Source organism: Onychomys torridus, chromosome 11 (assembly GCF_903995425.1).
Source record: "Onychomys torridus chromosome 11, mOncTor1.1, whole genome shotgun sequence".
NCBI lineage: Eukaryota > Metazoa > Chordata > Mammalia > Rodentia > Cricetidae > Onychomys > Onychomys torridus.
This window is the reverse complement of record NC_050453.1, coordinates 22,534,097-22,548,446: the sequence shown is the minus strand read 5'-3', so window position 1 is coordinate 22,548,446 and position 14,350 is coordinate 22,534,097. Positions and strand designations below refer to the sequence as shown.

Genomic DNA, 14,350 nt, shown 5'->3' with positions numbered 1-14,350 from the left:
GGCCTGACATTTCAAAACACAAAATTCCTTAGCTTAACCTAGCTAGTTCTACCCTCTTGGCTACAGTGGGTTCTGTTTGTCTCCTGTTAAATCCCTTTTCATCTGGACAGAGCCTTGTTTCTCAAGCGGAATGCCCTCATCCAGTCTTCCCCAAACCTCCTGTCAGCAGCATATACTTAGCTGATGAAAAAAACCTACTTCAGAAAGATAAATCTCAACAAATTTTCTCCTAAAATGTAACAGCAGAAATCCAGTATTTTTAGAGAAATCTTGTTAATTTACATTTTTCTGTCTATTCAACTACTTATATATTTTATAAGTGTGTACAGATCACATGATACACTTGTTTTTCTGGTTGGATTCTTCCTTAATGTCCATTGAACATTATAGTGATTATTAAGGTATTTTCAAGTTAAATGATTTGATGTAGTGAGGTCATTAGCAATATCAGGGCTGGGTAGAGTGGAGGAAAGAACATGGGCTTTTGGAGACAGACTTGCATTAGAATTGCTAATCTTCCTCTTTTCTGTTGAGTCATACTCTTAAATATGGTGAGCATGTAATTTCCATGAACTTTAGACTTTTGTGTATGATGCTGTGAGAATCAGAAAGAATGTTTATAGTAGTTGACACTCTAGCTATATGCAGTTATGCATTCAGCAAAAAGCAACTATCTTTAGACAATAAAACATTTATTCTTAAGCATAATAATGTTTTGCAAGTGGATTCCAGGGCATATTTAGGTTTCTTTAAGGGAGAAGGGTAAAGGAGAGTAATGATGTCAAGTCCTTTGTTACTGCTTTGGTCAGAACCAACTTCTGGTTCAGGGACGCCTTACTTTCATTCTAGGGACAAAGCCAATGTTTGAATGGACATTAGAGGGGACTTGTGGTAACTCAAGTGGTGTTGATATCTTTCTCTGGAAAATAAAAAGAAGTGAAGAGAATGATCTAGCAGGCATGGGTCACTTTCCTTCATTCTGTGCTATTTGCAGCATATAAACCAGTCTCTCCACCAGCTAAAGATTGTCCACAGCTGGGCTGGAGAGATGGCTCAGCGGTTAAGAGCACCAGCTGTTCTTCCAGAGGTCCAGAGTTCAATTCCCAGCAACCACATGGTGGCTCACAACCGTTTGTAATGAGATCTGGTGCCCTCTTCTGGCCTGCAGACACACATACAGACAAAACAATGTATATAATAAACAAATAAATCTTAAAAAAAAAAGAAAAGATTGTCAACAGCTAGAGGGCACTTATAGTGTATTAGACCTTGCACTAAGCATTCTGTAGTTATGTCATTTAGTCCACACTCTATTGGTTACAATTTTTAGTATTATTAGCATGCAAATGTGGAAATGGTGGCGTTGACCTTTTGCCAAAGGTCATCAAGCTCCTGAGTGATGGAGAAACCAGCTTGGTAAGTCTTCCTACTCCCAAATCTTTAGAAACAGAAGGTTTTAAAAGCCTCTTGTCTCCACCTCTGCTTTTGAGTCTGTACCATGTATGATATGCTACTTACCTTCTACACAGTTGGTGGAGAAGAAGATGATGTTCCGGGTCTCCAGAGGGTTCTCATTGGTGCAATCAGGGCAGCGCGACTGGGGTTCTGACTCCCCAGTCAAGGAGGAGTTGTCTACCTGGGGTGGAAGGAGGACAGGTTAAAAGGCAAGTGTAGGAGAGATTCATTTATGAAGACAGCATCACCTTATCTGTCATAACTATCATGTCATTAACATGCAGAGATAAACATGTACTTCCAGCACCTTATTGTCTCACTTCCAAACTATCCTCATCACAGTCTCAAAGTTCTGAATAATAAGATCATATTTCCTGTACCTTAGCCCAGGTCCTTGTCATACCTCAGAACCCTATATTGGCTTAGACTCCCTCCTATAACTTTCCATATCTCCTCACCTTACATCCTTGTGCAGAGATAACCCTGATATCAGCAGGGACTTGGTCTCCCCCTTTCACTTCTACTAGGTCCCCCAAAACTACTTCTTTTACATTGATTTGCATCTTCTCTCCATCTCGAATTACCAGAGCTTGCTGTGGGAAGATAATGTAGGATTGTTAGACAGCTTCCTGACTTGCTTAACCTGCTCCAACCCTGGAAGTTTCCATTTCTATCTCCTTTCTTCTGTGTTATCCACAATAATAGTCTTGAAAGGGTCTTGGCCAATTGCATATTTCTACCATTGCTGTCTGCAGAACCTTTGCAATGTGACTTTTGTTTGTTTGTTTGTTTGTCTTTTTTTGAGACAGGGTTTCCCTGTGTAGCTTTGTGCCTTTCCTGGAACTCACTCTGTAGCCCAGGCTGGCCTCGAACTCACAGAAATCTGCCTGGCTCTGCCTCCTGAGTGCTGGGATTAAAGGTGTGCGCCACCACAGCCCAGTGCAATGTGACTTCTTTGGTGGCCTTTCCATTAAGAGGTGGGAACTATCTCTTTGTTCCTAAATGTGAATTGGCCATGTAATCCCCCCTGCCCCACCCCTAGAAGATGTTAGCAAATATGGTACAAAACAAAGGCTTAAAAAATTCTTTCATGTTAAGGTTTGCCCTGCGGTTCCCGGGAACCCCTTTGCTCCCATGAACAAGCCAGATCCCCAACCAACCCAATCATTTCAACTCAAGTTCCAGAGAAGTGAATAAGGTTATCTTATATTTCTACCTAGCACACACTAAAGTCAGCCCAGATCAGAGCAGCAGCCCAGACACAGAACTGTGACAAAAGCCGTGTTTGGGGAGGCATATTAGGCAACCAGTGCTCCCCTATAAACTCTAACTTCCTAGTCACAACTCTCCCTGGAGGAAAAGTTTCAATTATGTTGATTTTAAAGGGAGAAAAAAATCTTAGGCTATAAGGCTAGAACATGATAATATTGTTGCATGATTTTGGAGACTTTCTTTAAAAGCATCTAAGCCTGTGTTTAGGAACTCCAATCTGCTGTCATAACTATTTCCAGATACCTTACAAAAATTTAACTTGGGAATAATTTTTAAATTTCAGTAATGAAAGTAGTGACAAACACACCTGTAACACTTTTAGCTCAAGCTGGGCGGTGGTGTCGTATGCCTTAAACCAGCACTCAGGAGGCAGAAGCAGGCAGATCTCTGTGGGTTCGAGGCCAGTCTGGTCTATAGAGTGAGATCCAGGACAGGCACCAAAACTACACAGAGAAACCCTGTCTCGGAACAAAACAAAACAAACAAACAAACCTTTTACCTCTCTTCACCCACTAACTTTTCCTCTTATTTGCTTTGTCCTTTTCTGCCTCTAAGTTACATGCGCCATGACAATTTATCCTGAATACGTTAGTGTTCACTTTTTAAGAATTATTTTATCTTCTCTCTCTCTCTCAAAAAAAAAAAAAGATTTATTTTACTTATGTGCATGAATGTACATGCACCATATTCATGCCTGGTGCCCATGAGGCCAGAAGAGGAGGAAGACCAAAGTGCTTTGAAACTGGAGTCACCAGTGGTTGAGAGCCACCATTAGGGTATGGGAACTGAACCCAAGTCCTCTGCAAGAACAAAGCCTTGGGGTTTCTATTGCTGTGATAAACACCACTGACAAAAGCAACATTGAAGGGAGAGGATTTATGGCACTTACACTTTCCACATCACAGTCCATCATCCAAGGAACTCGGGAACTCAAGGCAGGAACCTGGAGGCAGGAACTGATGCGGAGGTCATGGAGGGGTCCTGCTTACTGGCTTGCTCCCCATGGCTTGCTCAGCCTGCTTTCTTATAGCACCCAAGACAATCAGCCCAGTGGGGGCCCTGTCCACAGTGAGCTGGGAACTCCCACATCAAACAATCAAGGAAACATACCACAGGATTGCCCACAGGCCAGTCTGGTGGGGTCATTTTCTCAACAGAGTTCCTTCCCAAATGACTCGAGATTGTGTGAAAGGGTTGACATAAAATTAGCCAGTGTAAGTAAGCAGCAAGGGCTGTTAACTGCTGAGCCATCTCTTGGCCCCTAGATTATCCTCTTATACAACAATTCAGTGGTTAGTTTCAGCAGCTTTTACATTGATGCAACAATACTCACATCTACTCTCTACATGTCAGCCCTTGTCACTTGATCGGAAATGTCTTTTAAGGCATTGTCTCCCAGCACAGCATCAGGCCCAGGACCTACATCTTTCCTAGGATATTCATACCCCCATATTTTTTTTTTTAGCTTCTTTTAAACTGGAACGTTTCCACAGGTTCATTGACTTTAATATTGGCATATCCTCCGGCCTCTCCCTGTCGTTTTTAGTAGAATGTTCTTATTTGAGTGGTGGAGGGTCTTTCTTCATTTTTTTTTTTTTTTTGGATTATCACTTTAGACTAGACAATTCATTGGTGGTATCATCCAAGTTTTACATTTTCTCCTGGTAATTTCCAGGCCCCTTCATTACCAGCGCTCACTCAGCGCACCCACAGTGGGTTCCAGTCTCCAGGGGAACTGGAGTGATTATACAACTGGCCACAATCTGCACCTCCCCTCACTAGATCCTCCTACACAAGTCCTACCTACCTGAGGCACCAGGTTCTTAAAAGATTCCATGATCTTGGAGCTCTTGGACTCCTGATAATATGAGAAGCAGCTAGTAATGATGACCACGGCAGAGAGCACAATACCCAGGTACAGCTGGAGACAGGGGAAGAAAGTGCCATTAGTACATCCTCTTCTCCTTCTTCATCCTCAAGGATGAACAGCTTCCTCCGGATGGAGGAAATCATAGGACTGAGTTGCAAGGCAGAGGGGCTGAGAAGAATCAGGGACAGTGCTGGTACACTTCCTAGTACTGTGGTGAGTGGTCAGAAAAATCCCAAACAGAGAGTGTGTATCCTCCTTTCCCTGTAAAGGGGGACGGTGGATAATGAGCCGCGGAAAGTGGGGGATGAAAGGGTTGATGGTCTAAGTCAGAGAAGAGCGTTGCCAAACGCTGTGATGGCAGCTGGGTGGGAAGACTGGTGGGATGATACCTCTTAGGGAGCTGAACCAGAAGCTTTCTAGATAGGAGGCTGTAGGGGACTAAGAACTTCCCTAGAAAGTTCTGAACTATTGGGGATTTGGACCCGAAAACTTTGGGAGTCTCAGACTGCTGAATATAAGGATTTCAGGGGCTTGGGACTGGAGAGATGGCTCAGCGGTTAAGGGCACTGGCTGTTCTTCCAGAGGTCCTGAGTTCAATTTCCAGCAACCACATGGTGGCTCACAACCATCTGGAATGAGATCTGACACCCTCTTCTGGTGTTCAGGCATACATGCAGACTGTATACATAATAAATAAATCTTTAAAAAAAAATAGTTTCAGGAGCTTAGCCGCAGACTAGACTGGATGGTACAAGAGGAGCAAGCTCACGTTATCTTTGTTGACTTTTTCGCCATAATGTTGATGTATGCCATAGGCCAGGAAGCAGAGAAAGGCACCAGTCCACAGCAGGAGGGAGAAGCCACCGAACAGCTGTTTACAGAATTTGACCCACTCTGGAATGGTCCGGGGAGGCATTAGTTCATTTGGTCCATTTACAAACAGAATGTCCTGGGCATCTTTGAGGCTATGGCCCTGTATGGAGAAGAAAGGGATGAAGAGAAAGAAAGCAAGTTACAATAGAGGAGGATGTTACAACAAAGGATAGGCTTACTCCCAAAGGCAGGCCTCTGAACATCCTTCTCAAGGCTCCTCCTCAAAAAAGGATTTCAGAATTTGTATTGTATAAGGGGTGTCATTTAGTATGTTTATCTAGAGCTTTTTAATTTGTTTATTTGTTTATGAATTGGTGTACAGGCCTTTTGAACTTGAATGCTATATCTTGGGGCTTGGTCGTGTGATAGGAACTGAATGCCACTGTGAATAAGAATGGGTCTGGTGGGATGGCTTACAGAGCAACAGTGGTTGCAGCAAGGCCTGACCACCTGAGTCCAACTCTCAGACTCACAGGGCGGAGAGGACCGAATGCCACAAGTTGTCCTCTGACCTCCAAGTGCACGCTGTGGCGTATTTACACCCACCCACATCAACACAGGTGCAATCAATCAGTCATCAAGCAATGAAGTTAAAGAATGCGCTTAGGGAGCTCAAGATGGAAGACAAACACACAGAAAGGATTATGGTGTACCAGCCTAACTGGGGCTATGATCCACGACGCTGGTAACATACTGGCATTCACACTTTGGCTTTCCAATTTGGAAACAAGGGAAAAATCAAATTAAAGACACAAGTGCATGGATTTTTATTCTAGTCTTATGCACACGCTTCTGTGCTTTTTCCTTTATGTTAACTGACAATAGAATCTACCAAAACCTATCAGCTGTTCCCTTAGCCTCTCCTCAAAAAGACCCAGCCATCCTCCAACACTCTCAAGGGATCCATAAGGTCTAAAGTTTTTAATAACAATACTAAATCGTCTTCTTCACTCATGCTTGAGAATGGATGGTTGGCCAGCAAGTTCCAGGACAGCCTGTTCTGCATAGTGAGGCACTGTCTCAAAAAAAAATTATGTAAGGTAGATGTTACGGTTTGACTCTTCAACGTTCCCCCAATAACCTGGTTCCCAGCTGATGGCATGAGCATGAGACAAGGTAGGCGAAGGCAGTAGGCCACGGGAAGGTACCCTTGAAAGGTATGTTGGGATTCTTCCTCTCTCTTCCTGATGCCCTGAGGTGGGCAGCTTTGTTCCATCAAATCCTTCCTTCCTTTCCACAGGCTCAGAAACAGTGGTGCTGCTGAGCAGTGGTGGCACAGGCCATTGATCCCAGCACAAGAGAGGCAGAGGCAGGTGGATCTCTACCAGCTGGACGAGGCCAGCCTGGTCTACAAAGGAAGTTCCAGGACAGCTAGAGCTACACAGAGAAACCCTGTCTCGAAAACCCAAAGTAAAATAAAAAAGAAATAGTGTCACTAAGCGGCCATGACCTGAACTCTCAGAGCTGAGTCGGAATGAGCCTTTCCTCCTTTACATTGTTGGTGTCTGTTTTGTTATTTTTCTACTACTGTGAAGAGTCATCATTACCAACGCAACCTGTACAAGAAAGAGTTTCCTGGGGCTCACAGTTGCAGAGGGTTAGAGTTCATGACCATCATTGGTGGTGAGCATGGCGGCAGGCAGACAGAAGTCTAGAGCTTGCATCCTGATCCACAGGCCTAAGACAGAGCATTCACTGGGAGTGGCTGGACTTTTAAACTTAAAAGCCTCAGTGACACATCTCCTCCAACACCTTCTGGTCCTTCCCAAGTGTTCCGCCGACTGGGGACAAAGTGTTCAAACCTATGAGCCTCCGGGGCTTCTCCTTCAAACCACCAGATACGCAGGTATTTTGTCATACTGATGGAAAGCTAACACTTGCAGATTTCCCAAGACTTCATGATATATCCCAACAGATGTACTACCAAAACATATGAGAATTCAGATCTTTCTATTAGAAAGATAAACATTAAAGAGATTTGTAAATTATAAGATTACTAATTTTTTGAAAAATATACTTATTTGGTCAAAAATATTGTTGCTACTAGTTTATAATAAACTCTTCCTTTTTTCCTTCTCTTTCTTTCTCAATTCTGGGGGATCAAACTCAGGGCCCTGCAGATGTTCTACCACTGAACGACATTCCCAGCAACTACTCTATTTGTAAATGAACTGAGAAATTCTTTTAAAATTGGTCAGTTTTAATTTAACTATGGCAAATACTGGTAATGTTATTTCTACCTAAGCAAAAACTCAATGGAGTCCTTGAGAAATCCTAAGACTATAAACAGGTCCAGAGAATAAACAAAGGCATATCTCCAACTATCTGTTCTATCTATCCTATCTACCTATAGCCTCTCTCTGGGGCAGTTACTGTGGCCATCTTTTCCAAAGAGTGTTTTGTGGAACGTTGTGTGCCTGAGGGTAAGAGGTACAAAGGTGGTGGGTTTGAAGTTGAGGGAAGGGGGTCACTTTCGATCTCTGCAAGTCTGGTGGGAACCTTTGCCTCACTCAGGCCATTCTTACTCACCCTGGTCAAGTCCACAGAGTACTTGGCACTCAGCTCATCCAGGGTTAGCTTGTGATCATCCTGAGGGGACAGAAGAGTAGCCAGGGTGAGATGGTGACCTCAGGTCACGTGCAAGGAGGAGGAAGAAGTGGGAAGGGAGAGTCCTGGCAATGTGCGTTGTTTTCCGGTGGGATGTGGAAGGCTGGATGAAGGCTGAGGGGTGTGTCGAGGGCAGTTTGCTCTGGGTTTTCTCACCATGGTCACTTCTTTCTTCAGCTCTTCTAAATCTTTCTTCTTTTTTCTCCCTACTTGCAGATTTTTATTCATCATTACAGGCTTCATGTCAGATCTTGGGCTTAGATTCTGCTGGTGAGGGGCCGCTGCACCTTTTTCCTTTCTGGGCTCCGTAGTACGATATGGCTGGCTCGGCTCAACTAGTGGGGGGAACACAAAGAGGTTTGTAAAGGTGTGGAGTGAGTGGAAGGAGGGGTTAAGGAGTTGGAGGTGAGGGCAGTGTGGTGGGAAGAGGAAAGGCCCGTCACTTGGTGGGAAGGATGGAGGGAAAGGAAAGGTGATCGGTGAGCAGGTCTGAGCAGCAAGGGTGGAGAAGGAAGCGCCAGGCCAAGTGAACCTAGACTCTGAGGGTGAGGATGGAGCTACAGAGAGGGGGATGGGCATGGAGGGTCTCTGGGTACCTAAATGATGAAGACTGGAGGCTCAGCAGGTGGGAAGTGCAGTGGGAGCCGAGGTAAGAGTGAGCCTCTGGGCAGGCCAGGTGCCCCCAGCCCTGAGTCCTGTGGGTGCCATGGCAACAGCCTAGGCCTGGCATCACAATGGGTTCATGAAAGATCTAATCAAGAACACACAAGCCTCTGTCTCTGGGTGAGGATGCCTGGAGCAGGTTCTGCCACAGAGAGAATTTAGATTAGACGACAACACGAGAACCAAGTCTTTGTATGGTCTTGTGACTTCTGAGGCCAGGAATACTCCAGTGAGGTGTAAAGACAGTAGTGTGTGTGTGTGTGTGTGTGTGTGTGTGTGTGTGTGTGTGTGTTAGTGGCCAGGGAGCCCTTGCTGGTACGGAACTTGCTCTGTACTAGGCTGGCCTAGAACTTGTGCCCATTCTCCTTTTTCTGCACCCCTGAGTGTTGGGGTCAGTGGTGTGGGACACCATTTCCAGTTCTAGTGAGGCTCAGGCATTGACCAATATTGAGTTTAATTTTTTTAGTTTTGGAGACCAACTAGGGAGATACTCTGGACTTTGGAATTTGTCCTGTGTTTGAATATTGAGTCCTCGTCTAACAGCTGTGTGACTTTGTACAAATCAATTCCCCTTTCTATACTTTTCTGTTCAGAAAAATACCTCGTAAAGCAGCAATCCTAAGAATGAAAGTGAGGCGCTCTACACCCTAGTTTCTCAAACTGCGTGGCAAACCTATAAATATCATGGTCTAACTAAATGACTGTGTGTGTGCAAAAAAAAAAAAAATTGGCAATAGTAAAAAGTTTCTGATTATACAACAACAAAAGATTAATTTTGAATTAAGCATGTGATGAATTGGAGGTGTTTCTGGCAGTGCCCGCTCTCGTAACATCATGCAACGTCATTGTAGCCTTGGTTCTGAACTGGCAACATGCACATTTGACACTGTTGCATGGGTGTAACATATGCGGCTGGTAATACTGTGGCCTGGTTAGACATTGTGTGTGTTGTGTGTGTGCTGCATGCATGCACATGACACGGTACATGTGTGGAGGTCAGAGGACAACTTGGGTCCTGGGGCTGGCACTCAGGCCCTCAGGCATGGGCAGCAAGCTCCTTTACCACTGAAACATCACCTCCACCCTCAGTGTCTTTTCTGTACAAAGTTTTCTGTTCTTACAGAAACAGGACAGAAAACAGTTTCTGAAATAGACTTCTCCTGCTTTGTACTACATATGTATGAGATGTATGATGTCCTCAGCGTTGATGATTGATTATAAAATAAAAATATTGATCAACTCTGAAAAATATGGTTGGGCAATAAGAAATATTCAGCCAATATTTAATTTTTTATGTAAAAATAAACAAACAAATCCATATCATTAGTGTGCAAATTTGTGTAACAATTTCTCGGGAGAAAAGGGGTCACAAGTGGAACATTGGAAGACGTCTTTCTTGTACCACACAAAGAATAACTTCTGGCAGTGTACTGTGTGTTCAATGAATATTTTGGATTCACTATTAATGATTTTACATGCAGCTAAATGTGCAGTTCTCAGTGAAAACAAAACTGTCCCACATGATATTATGGTATTCCCTTACATTAAAATGCGTTGGCTAATGAGATGGCTCAGTAGGAAAGGCCAAGTTCAATGCCCAGGACCCACAGGGTGGAAGGAGAGAACCAACTTCCACAAATTATCTTCTGACCTACACATTCATGTCATGCCACTGCACACAAAAAATAAATTATTTGTCTATCTCTTCTGTTTGCCTTCTCTAGGATCTTACTAAGTGCCTTGGCTTTTATGTGCTAATTATGCTTTAATTGTCTTTAAATTTTTTGGATTGTAATATAATCACAACATTTTCCTCTTCCCTTTCCTCCCTTCAAACCATCCCATGTGCCCCCCCTCTCCTTCATGGTCTCCCCCTCTTTTTTTTTTTTTAGCTAATTATTAGTGCATTGTGCTAATTATTTTTAACACTCTATTCAAAAGGATCCGAAGCAGCTATGTATTTCTATCAATTATATTTTTTCAGCTATGAGATCATGTACATTTTTGTTCTTTGATATTCGTTTAACTACATTTTGGCTGCGTGTGGTTTTGACTATGGTGGAACCTAAAGCATCTATTACATCGATGGAGTTCTTCACACTGGTCCCCTTTCCCAGCCAGAACAGAGGTTCGTCTCTTTCCTTCAGAGATTGTCTTCCTCCTCTAGTAAAAAAGAGAAAATAAATGGGGTTATGGACATAGATCAGTTCATGAAGAGCTTGCCATGCAAGCCTAGGGTCCTCAGTTCAGATCCCCAACATCTGTGTGAAAAGCTGGGTGTGGTGATGTGCGTCTGTAATTACAGGGCTAGGGAGATAGAGACAAGAGATTCCTCGGGGTGGCTGGCTAGCCACTCTAGCTGAATCAGTGAGCTCCTGGTTCAGAGAGACCTTGCCTCAAAAAATATGGTGGAGGCACTAGAGAGATGGCTCAGAGGTTGAGAGCACTGACTGCTCTTCCAGAGGTCCTGAGTTCAATTCCCAGAAACCACATGGTGACTCACAACCATCTGTAATGAGATCTGGCGCCCTTTTTTGTATACATAACAAATAAATAAATCTAAAAAAAAAATATGGTGGAGGGCAACAGATGTATCAACCTCTGGCCTCCACACACACGTACACACCAACACACATACATCTCCTCTGCTATATAGAAAATAAAATAATCTCAACACTCAGGAGATGAGCCAAGAGAACCTTCAGTTTGAGACCAGCCTGGGCTACATAGTGAGATCTTGTATTTAAAAAAGTATCGGCTGGGTGGTAGCGGCAAACTCCTTTAATCCTAGGAGGCAGAGGCAGGCAGATCTCGGAGTTCAAGGCCAGCCTGGTCTACAGAGTGAGTTCCAGGACAGCCAGGACTGCACAGATAAACCCAGTCTCAAAAAAGAAAGAAAGAAAGAAAGAGAAAAAGAAAAAGAAACAAAGAAACAAACAAAAACAACAACAACAACCCCAAAAGTATTGTGGTGGCATTCTTGCTGAGCTCTTGGCCTGGTTCCAGAGAGCAGCACCTAGCCCTAACCCTTTGTTTAACCACACTTTTTTTTTTTTTTTTTTTTTTAAGATTTATTTATTATGTATACAGAAAAGGGTTCCAGATCTCATTACAGATGGTTGTGAGCCACCATGTGGTTGCTGGGAATTGAACTCAGGACCTCTAGAAGAGCAGCCAGTGCTCTTAACCTCTGAGCCATCTCTCCAGCCCTTAACCACAGCTTTGTTTCTCTTACCTTTTGTTTATCTTATCACCCTGTGTGACTCTCCTCTGAGAATCAAGGATCACAGTGTCTCCCAAGGATCAAAGGCCTATGCAAAAACTTGGTTCAGGAAACCCGGAAAACTGGAGAAATCAAGGAATCTGTACTTGGCGTTTTATCTCTGGGCGCTCCTTTCAGGTTGCTTGGAAGGTATAGAAATTAACTGGCTAAAGTGTAAATAGACAGTAAATAAAAATCCCTAGGCAAGGGGAAAGTGCTCCAGTCCTTCGAGGCTGGACCCCCAGCAGCCATGAAAAGCTAGATTCATTCTTAAGATGCCTCTGAGTCTCCTTCCATGAATTCATGTGAACCCACACACCCCACACACCTGTGTGGTGACACACAGTTACAAAGTGTAAAATAAAAGCCAGAAGTCCCTTTTTCCCTTCTCACAAACTTTCCAAGTCTGAAACAACGGATATTAATGTGCAGCCCATCTCTCCAGTTTTTCCTATGTTTTTTCAACAAGAGACCCAAGAGGAGGCTGTATTTTTAATCTTCCCATGACCATCCAATCCCTTTCATTTATCAATTTGTCAGGTGCGTGAGGCTTGTCTTTCAGCTCCTGTGGGCTTTCCATAGTCTGTATTGACCATGGCTTGGACAGGAACTTCCACAACTGAGATGCTGATAGGCCATTTTCCATTTGTTTTCTTAACCATGAAAACATTGCCATGGCAAACTGGTTAGAGGTAGTTTTAGCCTCTATTTCTGTAGAATCGATTTCCATTGCTGAATCACATGGGAAGCTCATTTCAAATCTTAAAATATTCTGCCTACTGCTATTAAAAGGGCACTTCCCTGGAGCTTGGCAGGAAGATGGAATGAAGTCCACCCTCCACACAGGGTGACCTTGACTCCTCAGAGTTTTAATTTTTTTTAAATTACTGACTGTGTGAGGATTCTCCAATATGTTGGTGGGGGTTCTGGATTACATTTTCCTTTTTGTGAATTATACTATCATTTGCTCAATTTTATATTGTTTTCTTTTTTTTTTAAATTGAGTTGTCAAGACTCTTTTGCCATTTACACTGCAAATGTTTTCTCAGTCTTTGTTTTTACACTTTATTATATAAAGCAATTTTGAAATTTAAATATGTTTTGATCATATTCTTCCCCTTCCCAACTCCTTCCAGATCCTCTCCCCCACCTCACCCACCCAACTGTAAGCTCTTTCTCAAAAAAAAAAAAAAACCCCAATACAAGAATAAAACCTAGAATATAAAATACATCAATATTCAAAAAGAAAAACGAAACAAACAAAAAACTGTAACAAAATAAAAACACCCCAAAATACAGTGAAGTCTATTATTTGGTGGTCAATTACTACTGAACATTAGATCTCCCCCTGGAGTGGTTGATATACCCAGTGTCGTCCCACTGGAGAAAACTGATTTTTCCTTCCCCCAGTGGGTATAAATGATAGTTTTAGTTGTTAACCTTTACCCTAGTGGCTAGGTTTTCATTCATTCATTCATTCATTTTAAAAAAGTAAAATATAAACAATAAAATAGGGCTGGAGAGATGGCTCAGAGGTTAAGCGCACAGACTGCTTTTCCAGAGGTCCTGAGTTCAATTCCCAGCAACCACATGGTGGCTCACAACCACCTGTAATGAGATCTGGCGCCCTCTTCTGTATACTTAATAAATAAATAAATCTTAAAAAAAACAAAAACAAAAATAAAAAAAATAAAACTGTCAGGCCAAAGTTGGACAAGACAAACCAGCAGAGGGAAAAGAGCCCAAGAGAAGGCAGAGGAATCAGAGACTGCCTTGTATGCACACTCAGGAATCCCGTAAGAACACTAAACTGGAGGCCCAAATGTCAACCGAGGACCTGATGCAGACCAGTGCAGGCTGGTGCAGGCTGCTTCAGTCTCTGTGAGTTCATACAAACTGAACGTGGATCATGTTGATTTAGAGGGCTTTGCATTCTCGGTGTTCTCCATGCCCTGTCTCTTACACTCTTTCTACCTCCTCTTCCACGAGATTCCCTGAGCTCTGAGGGGAGGGGTCTGATGGGAACATCCCCATTAGGGCTGAGTGTCCCTAGGTCTCTTGTTCTCTGTGTAATGTCCGACTGTGGTTTTACATGTCTGTTCCCATCTGCTTCAGGAGGAAGCTTCTCTGACGATGGCTGAGCAAAGTGCTTATCTAGGAGTATAGCAGAATGTCATTAGGAATCATTTTATCATCATGTGTATTTTCTTTTTCAGACCAGTCTTACTTGGTTTTACCCTAGGTCCTGAGCTATCTAGTCTCAGGTTCTTGGTTACCCTGTTGGATATGGGTTCTATCTCATGGACTGGGCCTAAAGTCAGATCAGTAATTGGTTGGTTATTCCCACA

The 14,350-nt window shown here is 43.2% G+C and overlaps 1 protein-coding gene across 1 annotated transcript in view; it reads right to left on the bottom strand.

The window, feature by feature from the left end:
* The window catches only part of LOC118593296 (sodium/potassium-transporting ATPase subunit alpha-4-like), a 14,741-nt gene extending 6,436 nt beyond the window's left edge, over positions 1 to 8,305 (bottom strand). Inside the window, exons 1-6 of the mRNA XM_036202662.1 lie at positions 8,234 to 8,305; positions 8,000 to 8,059; positions 5,367 to 5,570; positions 4,535 to 4,648; positions 1,914 to 2,048; positions 1,519 to 1,636 (exon numbers count right to left, since the gene is read on the bottom strand). Of these exons, the coding sequence (XP_036058555.1) occupies positions 1,519 to 1,636; positions 1,914 to 2,048; positions 4,535 to 4,648; positions 5,367 to 5,570; positions 8,000 to 8,059; positions 8,234 to 8,305 (703 nt within the window). The remainder of the gene's footprint in view (positions 1 to 1,518; positions 1,637 to 1,913; positions 2,049 to 4,534; positions 4,649 to 5,366; positions 5,571 to 7,999; positions 8,060 to 8,233) is intronic.
* Between the last annotated feature and the right edge of the window lie 6,045 nt (positions 8,306 to 14,350).